At 36.4% G+C, this 12,306-nt stretch overlaps 1 protein-coding gene across 1 annotated transcript in view; it reads right to left on the bottom strand.

The window, feature by feature from the left end:
• Window positions 1-12,306, bottom strand: part of ERO1B (endoplasmic reticulum oxidoreductase 1 beta) — a 29,068-nt gene that overhangs the window by 6,291 nt on the left and 10,471 nt on the right. The window contains exons 5-13 of the mRNA XM_064708481.1: window positions 10,272-10,354; window positions 8,360-8,433; window positions 5,668-5,788; window positions 5,530-5,576; window positions 4,448-4,459; window positions 3,599-3,625; window positions 2,097-2,189; window positions 1,698-1,944; window positions 832-901 (exon numbers count right to left, since the gene is read on the bottom strand). Of these exons, the coding sequence (XP_064564551.1) occupies window positions 832-901; window positions 1,698-1,944; window positions 2,097-2,189; window positions 3,599-3,625; window positions 4,448-4,459; window positions 5,530-5,576; window positions 5,668-5,788; window positions 8,360-8,433; window positions 10,272-10,354 (774 nt within the window). The remainder of the gene's footprint in view (window positions 1-831; window positions 902-1,697; window positions 1,945-2,096; window positions 2,190-3,598; window positions 3,626-4,447; window positions 4,460-5,529; window positions 5,577-5,667; window positions 5,789-8,359; window positions 8,434-10,271; window positions 10,355-12,306) is intronic.

Here is a 12,306-nt window from a genome sequence, read left to right as displayed (position 1 = left end):
CACTGTATCTGTGTCCCTGACCAATTTTTTTTTCCATTATTCAAATCCTTTTTGAACAAACCATCTTTTTGACAAACAAGTTAGAATTCACAAAGGATATTTTCAAAAATATGGGTAGATTGTTGCTGTGCAACTTCAGACAGAGCAGGACCAAGAACAGTGCAGAACTAACCAAGCTGATCTCATTTTTTTAAGGTCCAAAAAACACTAGCTGGGCTGATAAAACACTGCCACTTTTCTAATAGCATTTTTTGTAATGCTGATGACATTCCAAACCACTACTGAAATAAGTAAGTGTTAATAAATATTAAAACAGAACTTCATTACCAACTATGGAATTGCAATTTACACCAGTGGCATATTAACACCAGAAGCTGATGGTAGGTATAGCATTCCCATTAGGTTCCCATGTCTAGGAACTATGTTTTCTAATGTTAAACATCATAGTTATGAGACTATACTGTATATTGTGTTCTATTATATAAGTCATCATTTTGTAAAGCAAACATGAATGGGTGGGTTCTTTTTACCCAGATAATTATAAAACAGTTACTTTACTTGAAAATAAGCACCACTGCATTTACTGGTAATACTCATGTGCCCCACCACAGTCCAGATGCCAGACTCAAGGCACAAAGCCAGAGATTTCAGTCTTCTTGGATCAGGACAGCACCTTTAAGTTGATTAAAAGGCCTCATATACAGCTCTAGAAAAGGCAGGGATAAAATCTTACTCTCAGCAGTGTTTGTGGTAGGCAGAAGGGCTTTCCAAAGTAACGCAGCCTCACTCCAAAATAGGTATTTTGGATGTCATTCAGAAAAGTAGCTTTACCTTGAGTGATTTGGCTCCTTTTTTATCTCCAGCAAACATGGACTTTTCATCAAAGTGCATGTGGAAGGACCTAATAAAGAAAAAATGCAATCAAAACAAATCTAGCATAAACTACAGTGCTCAATTAAGCTTGGTAAGCAGCTGATGCCATCAGCGTAAGATATTTTTCAGAGTTCCTAGTCCTTGCAGATTAGGTCTTAAAAAAATACTCAATGGTATTGGTTTTACTGTGCAATCACTACAACTTGAAATCTGTTATTCGGAGTTTGTTCAAATTAATACTGAAACTGGCCTAATGTTTGCCTTTCAGCTGATCATTGCCTGGCGACATCTCAATTACCAAGCAAGACCACGATAAGGGACAGCAATGAAACCACACAACACGTTACCAATCACAAAAAGTAGCAAAAAGGAGCGCAAAGAAACTGAACTTAAGAACATTATGGAATAAATAGAAGGAAGAGGGGATGGCCAAACTACCACAGGTTAAGTCTGTGATAAAAGCTGAATTACTCAGTGGACCATTAGAAGACTGTATGTACTACTTCCCTTTTCAAAATAAATCATGTGCATCTTATACTGAAGAATCAGAAAAAGCAACACACAGGAAGTAGCTTAGGGTGTTGAGTTGTTTGGGGTTTTTTGAGTGCTTTTTGTTTGGTTTTAAAGATTGGTATATTCAAACCTCAAAACTATTAATCTGTCCTATCAAATGTACAAATTCCCCTTTAATCCCTCTCATTACTTAAATTTTATTTCTTCATTCCACTCTCCTTCCTGTCCTATCCTACCAAGGAGTCACCTATTCTCACTTCCAAATATAACTAAAAATTTCAAACTGCTGCTAAAACCCCCTCATGCCTTACTTGGTGTCCCTGAAGATATCCAGCAGGAGAGCTTTAGACTCGGCATCCTCGTGGCCGTTGCCGGTGTAAAGGTCGACAACGGCACGCTCAAAGTACGGAGCGACCTTGGACAGGGCGCGCAGCTCTATCAGGTACAGGAAATACAAGTTCTTCAGCCTCCTTGGGCCTTCTCCTTTCGTCTCAGCAGGGTCAAAGCGGCGAGTGAACTCCTTCACGTTTGGGCCCCAGCGGGGCTTCCCCCACGTTTCTATGCAGAGGAAGAAAAAGGGGGGGCAGGGGTAGTAAAAGAGACATTTAGAACATAAAATCAACTAAGCATACCCCAACAATTTTCAAAAAAAACAAGATACATACTACAGATATTGTAGAATTCCATTCAGCAGTTTTACCTAGACATACCTTCAAGAAGATAATTTGCACACAGATGCAAGTTGATGCTAGCATGGAGTCCAGAAATGAGTTTATAAAACACTCTTTTCTCAAGGCACAGACCTGTCCAGGAAAAATGACAGATACCAAACTAAATAATGGAAAAAATTCATTAAAATGACATGACACATACCCTGACATTTTAATGTTGCAAATCTGCATTGTTGACTTTCAAGAATTACAATTACAGCATTTGAGTATTGTTAATAAGCCCTTATAGCCATGATAGGAAAAGCTTTCCTCCTATTTTTTATATAAGTAATACTATTAATTTCTTGTTTGCTATTTTTGCGTTCTAGTAAACACAGTCAAATAAGGATCTGTTCTGGGACAGATAAATTGTTACACAAAAATAAGATGCCTACACTGTTTGAACAATAAATTTGAATTGATGTTGAATTTTTATGGTCTGGAAATCAGAAATCTACTGTGACCCATCTTAATTACAATTAAAGCTACCACTGAATTAGAGGAGCGGATCTAAAGAAAAACACCAAAAGGCCCAGAAAACCTTACAGCACTGAAAAACAGCAAAAATACCTCCTTATAGCTGTACTGCAAAGTCACTGAAGAGTTTAATGCACAGGACAAAACCTTGGAAAATATGACTTGATGAACACAGACTTCTACAGCATAAATGGAAATACAGTGGCATTGAGATGTCAGAATATAATTTATATGCAGAAATTACATATAATTCCAATTAGAACCAAAGTTAGAGACTACACTTGAAATTTAAGAGATTGTTCCTCTCAAAAACATGTTTGGGCAACTTTCCTGCCACTCCAGTCTCCACAGATGGAAGCAGGAAGAGCTGATGGTGAAGGCTACCTGTGAGGCTGACATGTGTCCTCACTTAGACATTACATTTTAAAGGCATGCAAATTTATATGCTTTCCTACAATACCACCAGACAAGTAATGGCTTAGGAAAGGCAGAATGAACTAATTTAAAAAGTAAGTACATTTGACTCAATTTTCTGCATACCTCCAAAATGGGATTTTGATTGCTACAGATTGCTACTGTAATAATAATTTCCATTTCAACATGAATAAAAAGAAAACTGCTTTGCCTTCTGAACACACAGACTTGGATTATAAACTGGGAACAGAGCCACCAAAATCTTTAATGTTCTTTAAAGCTGTTTCTAAATAATGGTGCTTACCAATATTACTACTAATAATGCCTCTGCTTAAATGCCTGAAATAGCCAGAAAATTCAAAGTAACTGGCAATGAAGTGAATTCCCTCTTTATGAAAAATAAAACACTTAAATGTTTAAGGAATATGCTGTCTAAGTAAATGAGAAGACCTTTAAAGACCCTCAAGGTAAGAGGTATTTGAACAACACTTGAAAGCTCTGCACAATTTACGAAAAAGCCTACACTATGAAAAACATTTGAGATTTGAAAAGTGCTACAGTGTTCCTTCTAATGAATACAACACTACATTAACTCATCCAGGAGCCTTTACCTTCTAGCCATGTGTAGAAAGATTCTCCTGTAAATACAAAGTACATGATTAAATGAAGAATATTCATTTTCAACATTACAGCATCTTTCTATTACTATGCATACAACATCAGCTGCCATCTAATTTACCATGAAGTTAAATAATTTAGCTATTAAAATGAGAAGCAGCTAACTTGGAGGTTGGTTTAAATCTGTTTGGGACAGAATAGGAGAAATACATGAACAAGCATGCCTAAGCTACTGGTCAGGGCATTCAGCAGTGTATGGAAGCACAAGTTTGATAATTTGCACTGCTGGCGAAAGACATGATGGCAGAGTGCAATTCTGACAGCCTTCACTTTAATCTGCCTAAAGCTTTCCTTCAGACTTAGATCTTTTGCCCAATAGCTTTCAGTTGGCTGAAAAATCTTTAAGTCTCCCTCACTGTAGGCAGATCAAATACTTTGTCCCCACTCTCTCTCAGTATTCCCAATTTCAAGGGCATTCAAGAAAATACACAAGAAATTGTCCCTCTTCTTTTAAGGGATCTGACATCAGTATCAATGGGGTTCTGGAAGAACTAATAACATTATTACAACACATATTCTGTTACAAGAATAAGAACCAAGAAGAGAATTGTGTTTTGCTCTTCTCCACTCCTTCCCTTACTCCAAAAGACAGTATGAGTCAATTAAAAACAGTTTCTGATCAATAACCTGCATTAAAAAATACCTTTCCTGCTCTCTTACTCAATAACAGAAACATAACTTTCCTGCACTAATTTGATAACTCTAAAGTGAATAAATCCAAAATCCAAAACTCTCTAAAGCTTACTTCATTTCTGCAGGTCAAGGAAAATAAGATGACTTACCATCATCTCCTCCTTAGAGGGAAAAAAAAAAAAAAAGGCATAAGCATTAAAAAGATAATTTCCACAGCAAAGCAGTAATGAAACACAGACTTTAATACAAACGCTCAAAAAGTGCAAGAAATCTTATTTATAAAAAATAGGCTACTTTCCTTCACTCCATTCTTACTCCTCAAGACCACACAAGACTTGACACATTATAATAATGAAAGTCACTAAGAAATTCAAATCTTAGCAGCAGCTGATTCACATACTCTTAAAAGCTGCACTTTAGCTTCAGAAAAATAGTTAAGAAGCCATAGTCTTTAGATTGCATTGGCCAACAATCAGTGCAGTGCTCCTTCATGAAATTCTGATCTCTGCATTAAATAATTCTCACAAAGCTTTTTATTTGTGTGAATCAGCTTTTACTAATTATAAATACTGAGGTATCTTGATTTTCTGGTGGATGGTGATTTTTTAACTGAATCTATTGGCTAACAGTTAATTTTTAAGGGAAATAACACACACAGAGAGGAAAGCTGGTTCATTTGAAAGACCAGGATATAGCTTTCAACTTAAATTTGAAAACAAATCCCAAGTTATTAGAATACTTTTTTTAAACAATTTTGCACATAACTGATTCTCCCTAAGTGTCCAGTCCTTCAAATAATGCAATTATTTGTACACTTGCAATACATTGCACACTATGGATGAGAAATGTACAACCATATTACACCAGAGTAAGCATGAACTGAAGTGACTAAACTAAATGCTTTTTGAAAAAAGAAACAAGAATACAAAAGTCCATTTTGAATGGAAAACTAGTGTGACACTCTGCAAACAGTTTGAGACTTACAATTTAGTTTTCATATCACCTCACCTGACATTAATGAGCCTATTAATAGGGATAAGATTAGGCATCTATGTAATAAAGTATCACATGCTTTAGTCTAAATATTAAAAATGGACAGCTATCTCTACAGAAGAAATTTAAAAAGCAGAAAGCACACCTACAGACTGAAGATTGTTATCTGTATTCCTTGTACTGCAACAATCACTATGTTAAAAAAAGTGCATTGGAAAATAAAACAGGCAGGACCCACCCCTACTAGGCGCCAGTGGATTTAAAGGACGATAGACAGATCGAGGCCTAAAAAATAAGTTAGAAAACACAAAGATCAGTTTTTAGCTAAACTGAGGTACAAGTATAAAAAAACAGGCTTCCTCTCCCTCCCAATTACTTGAAGCAGTTTTCTTCATAAATGCTGTTCCATACTCTCCAAGCAGAAGGCCCCTTGTATCCAGTGTAACGTTCTGGATTGAGCAGCAAATCCACATACTGTGCATCTGGAGATCTCTCATCTAAATAGGAAATATTTTGTTACATATGCTAAGTGATCAATTGAAAAAGATTTAAAAAGTCTCACAGAACTAAATATAAACAAGAGGTCTCATATAATACTATTCTGTCTTCCAGCTGGATTTTAAGTGCCATGTATGTAAAAACGCAGCAATATACACACTAAATACAAAGCTCAAAAGCACATAATATATTCCAAAGTCTCCTGTGTGTCTCTAATTTCTATAATGTCTGATGATCATCTATGTTGCTTCTTTAAATCTACCATAAACACTTGACATGCACTATATTTCCTTACCCTAGGCTAAAGACATAAACAGTGTTTTGTTTTAAATGGCCTCCAAATTTAGGGTTTATCTGGCAGTATTTGCTTGGGGGTGTTGTTTTTATGAAATGGATATAACTGCATACAGTAGGTTCTCAATAGAGACAAGCTCAAAGTAGTACATCTTGAAGCTGCTACATACCGTAAATTTATTAGCTAAATCCATTTTTCCTCCAAACACCCTCGTATACTGGCAGAAAAGTCTGAATCACATTGCTTAACTGTACAAAACTTTCAGCATATTGCAGAACATATCTCTTAGTTACAACAGGAAGCATGTTACTTAAGCAGCCTTTCAACAAGCTATACCCTCATCTCAGAAGTTCACCACAAACTTCAGGTAATTTATCCACAGAAAATTGTGAAACAAGACTCCCTCTGCTTAAAAGCATTGTAGAAACAGAAATTGTTTCAAGCTACAACAATTTCTTACAAGTAAAAAGCAGGAGGAATTCACCACTCTTTGAAATTCTAGGTCAGGATCAACTCCTGCTTAAATAAACCCCACATAGAATACAAGCCGAAAGTCCAGAGACTTATTCATAGGAATAGGCCAAGAAGTGCCACGTAGTACTTCCTCAGATATCAAAAAACCCCACAGAAACAGAGAGCGAAACTGCTCTAAAAAAAGAGATGATTCTGCATGAGCAGTTAAGCATTGCTTCAGCAGCAGCAGCAAAAACAAAGAAAGGACACTGATACAAGACAGACAACAATGAGTGCCAAATGAGAGAAAGTCAAATTACAGCTTTACTTATTTATTTGACAGTGTGGCTAACCTAAGCAGTTCCTACACTCCCTGATCACTTCAGGATCCATTTTTCTTCTTGTTATCCACATACTGAGTTTATGTTCTCCGCTGAGCCATGCAACAGAAAGATGGAAAGGTGACCCAGGTTAGTAAGCTTTTTCAGCTAGATCAATTCTCTTATCTAGTTTATGATTAAGCCCAACAGGAAGAGAGGAGAAGAGAGCAAGGGTTTCTGCTTCCTCCCCATGACTCCCAGTAGTTACTCTCTCTCACTCTCCCTGCCCCAGATGACAAACTCACCCGACATGCCAGTTCATCACAACAGCGTGGGAGGTGGCAGGGAGATGGCAACTTACTTTCCCGCTATTTAGGTAAGCCTAATCAGCTTACCATGCAGAAAGATGCACCAGAGCCAGTGCAAAAAAAAAAAAAAAAAAACATACTGGAAGAACACAGCTGGGGACAGCCTCCTCCAGCATGGCATGATATAAGGAGAGATGGAGGTAGAATCAGGAACTACTTAAGTTAGTATTATTTCTAAAAGAAATGCTCCTCAACTATACCTTTCACAGCTCAGTACTACCAAAACATGCATGCAGACAACTTGAAGACAGGAGAGACAAGAGCAGACAATTCCACACAACAGTTCAGATCTACAGTAATGCTCATCAGCTGTTACAGAAACAGCTCATATAGAAAGTGCTCAGACCAGACACAGCAGAAGTACTGAAAGAGAAGTCCACTGCTAAGTCCACTGCAGCTGCTACTCTCTCAGATGATACCAAACACAAGCCTAAAGGTAGATGAAAACATCTAGCATTATGCCCTAAAGATTCCTTGCATAGGAAGCTCACTAAGGTATTTATTAAAAAGGACTTCAGTAGTCAATCCCTGAAGACAGCAATTCCCACACTTATCTGAAAAACACTCCTCTGAACTTTGATTGTTACAAGCAAATAAAAAGACTCACACAAGTGAAGGAGAGGAAAGACACAATCTATTATCCTAATGTTTTAGCAATAAGAAAGTCCTTTCAAATGAGGATGCAGAAATCATTTGGAAATAGCAAGGCTGGAAGAGGAACAAACTCAATCCAATCATAGTAAAATAGCAACAAAACAATACAGTAGTAAGAAACAACCAGCTGCAAGCCAGTTGTCTTATATTTGTGCTAGATGGAATTTTTTTTGTGAGAAACTTTTTAAAGAAGTGTTAGCCCTCTCCCATTTACCATCTTTTTTATTTACATAAATATCTCCTGTTCAATATACTAAAAGGAGGTAACAGTAAATGTGCATAGTGTAGGTTACCAAACACTCCTTGCAAAATTGCAAAAATTTGCACTTTGTGTGTATGATATGATGCTATCACCTTTCTGTCACTTGGAACAAAATTAAAACTTCTTAAAAATGGCTATTTGTACAGAAAATATGATCTTTTGCATTTTTATGAGACAGCAAATAAAACAAATACTATGAAAAAGCTTCAACATTTTACCATCAAGTTCACAAAAATGATCCTGTGAGTCGTCGTATCTTGCCCAGTCAATGAAAGCCTCCTTACTTTGGTTACTGAGGGGAAAAAAAAAATTGATCTTAAATTTTTAATAAACAATGTCAATAAGAGCTTCTGAAAGAAATATCACCTACATATAGCTTGGAAGTGGATTCTGAGTCATTATATCTGAAACTTGAGAATATATGGAGCTACTCCTTGTTAACTGCAATGAGATTCAAGCAGGCATCAACTGCAATACTTTCAAAAGTCAATTTGATGTTGAGACAAAGATTTCACCATTATTTGAACAAACTGCAGTGACTTCTCTTCTTCAGTAAGAGCTTGGTAAAATATGTTCATAGTACATTTTTAACACATTTCAAAGTACTACTTTAGCAGCTGTCACTTTGAGAGTGGGAGAGGAAGGAATCACCCTATTTTCATAACCTGTGCTTTCAATGAAAGGTACAATTGTTAGTGTCTTACTTTTTACTGGGAGACTAGATGTCTAAATGCCTCTTCTAAGCTAAAGTACTCTATGAATATGATTTGTCCTAAGCCATTTTAATAATAATGGCATTCCACTCACTCTAGCATTTTCAAAGGTACACTGTACTAGAGAGACAAATAGTTTGAAGCTCCCACACTATGAAACACAAACAGTGCCAAAACCTTCCTTCTGTGACTGTGCAGCACAGAACTGCTGATGCCACACTACTGACAGCAAAATGTAAGCAAAGTTAAGATTGGGAACTCTGCTCTGGGGTGCAGGGAAGTGCCTTGAAATAACAAAACCAACCTATTCTCTTTGATCAAATTAGCACCAGCTCAACACTACAAACAGAGGCAATTGTACAAGATAAACTTCTAACCTTCTGCCAAATCACAATAGGAGACATACTTGGCATTAGGTGAGGAAATTCTCTGCTAATTACCAAGAGACAAGATTTGATAACCACAAGAAATATAACTTATAAAGGAAACCAACTCAAAACCAAGAGGATAATCAATGCTAGATAGAGAACATGGAGGTTTTCCTGCAAAGCACAAACTCGTCCTCCACTTGCAGGATCCATTACCTGCTCTCTTCCAACTTTAATTATCTATCCTACTTCCATAAAGGCATTTTCTCTAGCTCTCCATTTACAGTGTCACATTCTTTTGCCTTAAAGAAATGGAATAGAATTAATAATTTCTTACTTCCCCTAAAACACCACACACCTGGCAGAAACTGTCATTTTTTCATGGCACAAGAAAGAGTTTCAAAATTTTCACCAGGTAGAACTGCTGAAATTTGTGGGCAAAGACACCACATCCCTCCATTAACAGTGAAAACTTGATTTTTCTATTTCTGCTTTTCAAAAGTGAGGAATCCAGTAGAGTTCTATGCTTTCTAGATGCTGTTCCACAGACTTCTGTGCCTAGGGGTAGCACCATCCTGAAGAATTCCTCCCATCCAACCTTGACAGTGTCATGCAATAAGCAAGATCACAAAATTGATCCAAGTTAAAAATAACTTTACCAACAACAAAAGTAACTCAACTCCCTGATCTGGGTCACTGAATGATCACAAATAGGCACATCAGTGCAACAGTGGGACAAAGCAGGACGAAACCCCTTTATCCAGCACAGTTGCTGAGAAAAAAGAATAGAGAAAAGGTGGTTTTATTTGCAAGTTTCTTCTGACTCTTGATGCTGTAAGATACCTCTTTCAAGTAATATCAAAGCATACTTTACACAACAAAAAAAAGTCTACTTTTCATTTAACACCTTTACCTTCAGATGTTCTTGCATCATTTCCCATTTACTTTCTAATGGGAGGAATGAAGAACAAAAACCACCACATCAGACAGAGAAAAAAAAATGTTCCTTTCTTACTATTTTTGTAGTGTTGATGTAAATCACAGCATACCTTAAGGTACTGTTAACCGCTCCCAGCTTGTTAGCTTGCTCACAGTCTTCCAATTCTTTGGAATTATTTGCTGCTTTTGAATACTGTAAAAAAAGTTATATTTAATATGCAAATGAATTACTGAAATCCTCAAGAACAGGTGTTGTGAAAGGTCTTTCTAAGTTTAGCAGTGAGTTCCCTAGTATTAGGGAAAATCCTCTAATTCTAGAAGCCGTTATGGTTCTGGAACATTTCTTACTTTGTTTTTCTTTTTTCACTTAAATTCATTAGGCTGATTTCACTCTGAATTTAACTGCTACAGGGAATTCAGCTAAAGATGTCAATTTTGTTTTGCCTTTTGATTAAATTGAGTTCTTTTGTTATGAAACCCCCTACATGGAGTGTTTTAGATACTTATTTACCATCTTTTTTTTGCAAGTATAATCATATGCCAAGTTTGATTTCATTTTAGTGGGCATATTTATTACTTTTGGCCATTTTCCCTTCATGTTTCCTTTAATCCAATTCATCAGCCCACTTCAGATGTGCATGGGTCTGGAAGACGAGCTTTTTCAGCTGAACTCAAATTTTGCTTATTTTAAAGACAAAATGGAAATATATAAGCTGAACTTTGATTCTGAAGAAGTTTTTTAAAAGTAACCCACTGAAATACTTACTTTTGGAACACGTCTAAGGAAAACATTTGCAGAATTAAAGATTATATTCCACTATTCTATAATAATATGGTTATGTAAGCAGGGAATTTAGGTCTGCCAGCATAAAGCTCAGAAAGTTCTTCTACTTTTAGGAACATAAAAGGTAGTAACAATGCTATCTTAAAAGATAAACTCAATTTCCTCCTTTTGGGGGTTTTAGGATTGGTGGGGGGGTATGTGTATTTTTTCCAGACTAAACCTTAGGTCAATTATTAAAACAAATAAATTATAAATTTTAAAAGAAAGAGTAATTTTTTTCTGTGGACAGCTTTGTGGTCAAGATACCAGAGGCAAACTACCACCATAATATGTATGACTAAAAAAAAAAGAAATTTTATTAAAATTGTTCAGATGAGTAAGCAGAATTATTTGCTATTTAAAAATGCATTTGCCTGGACCAACACGAGGAAAAAACAGCAGAAGACCTAAGACACAAAGGAGATTAGAAAAAACAAGTAATTTAAATCTTGTTAGGGGCCTTGCCCATATATGCTTACTCCAGAAAGAATTTCTCACTCAATTTTCTTGCATTTGGCAGGCATTCTTCAGCATTGTATGGATGTTAAAAGGAAAAATGGGAACAACGAATGGCCTTAACCTAGACTGAAAGAGATACTGCTGATGAAATAACATATGGAGATGCTGAAGCAAATATTCTGCATGTCTAGAGTTGCAAACCAATCCCTACCCTGAAGTGAAAAAAGGTTACTGCCAAGATTAGAATCCTAAATTAAAAGTTTCTAACAAAATGAACATTCAGGTCTCAAAACATGTTTCCAGGCTTTCCTATTCACCAGTGTTTAACAGCAACAGTTGCTGGATCAGTGCTCTGTGACCCCTGACAAGATCAGGACAAAATATCTGTTCTTGCCAACCAGGATCTCCTAAGGCCAGTTACTGGAAAAAAAAAAAAAAAAAAACAGAAAAGAAGGGCAGGAAGTAAATTACAAAGCTGAATGTTGTAACCTGGAGTTACTGTATCCTATCCTTTGCTTTAAAGATTTATACAGCTTTAATGTCTAGCCACAAAATATGCATCCACCACTCAAATGCAACAGAACTATAGAAAAGGAAATTACTGTGTGCCTCTACAGCACTATTTCAAAAGGCTTATGGTGGTGTCAAGAATTAAAAAGACATCCTCTATTGCCAACTGCACTCCTGTGGGGAAGCTTTACAAGTGTAACCTTGGTCTTTGCAGCTAGATGAGCATTCAAAAGAACTGTTGTCTTCATTGCTCAGCAAACAAAAAAAATCCCCCACAAAAACCCAAATAAAGCTAGAAGTTTACAAGCTCCTTTACACTAGGAGAGAAAGGCAATGGAAAACTGGACAGAAGA

The sequence above is a fragment of the Zonotrichia leucophrys genome, chromosome 3 (genome assembly GCF_028769735.1).
Source record: "Zonotrichia leucophrys gambelii isolate GWCS_2022_RI chromosome 3, RI_Zleu_2.0, whole genome shotgun sequence".
Lineage (NCBI taxonomy): Eukaryota > Metazoa > Chordata > Aves > Passeriformes > Passerellidae > Zonotrichia > Zonotrichia leucophrys.
Note: the sequence above shows the minus strand (reverse complement) of the source record. Positions and strands in the feature narration are given on the sequence as shown.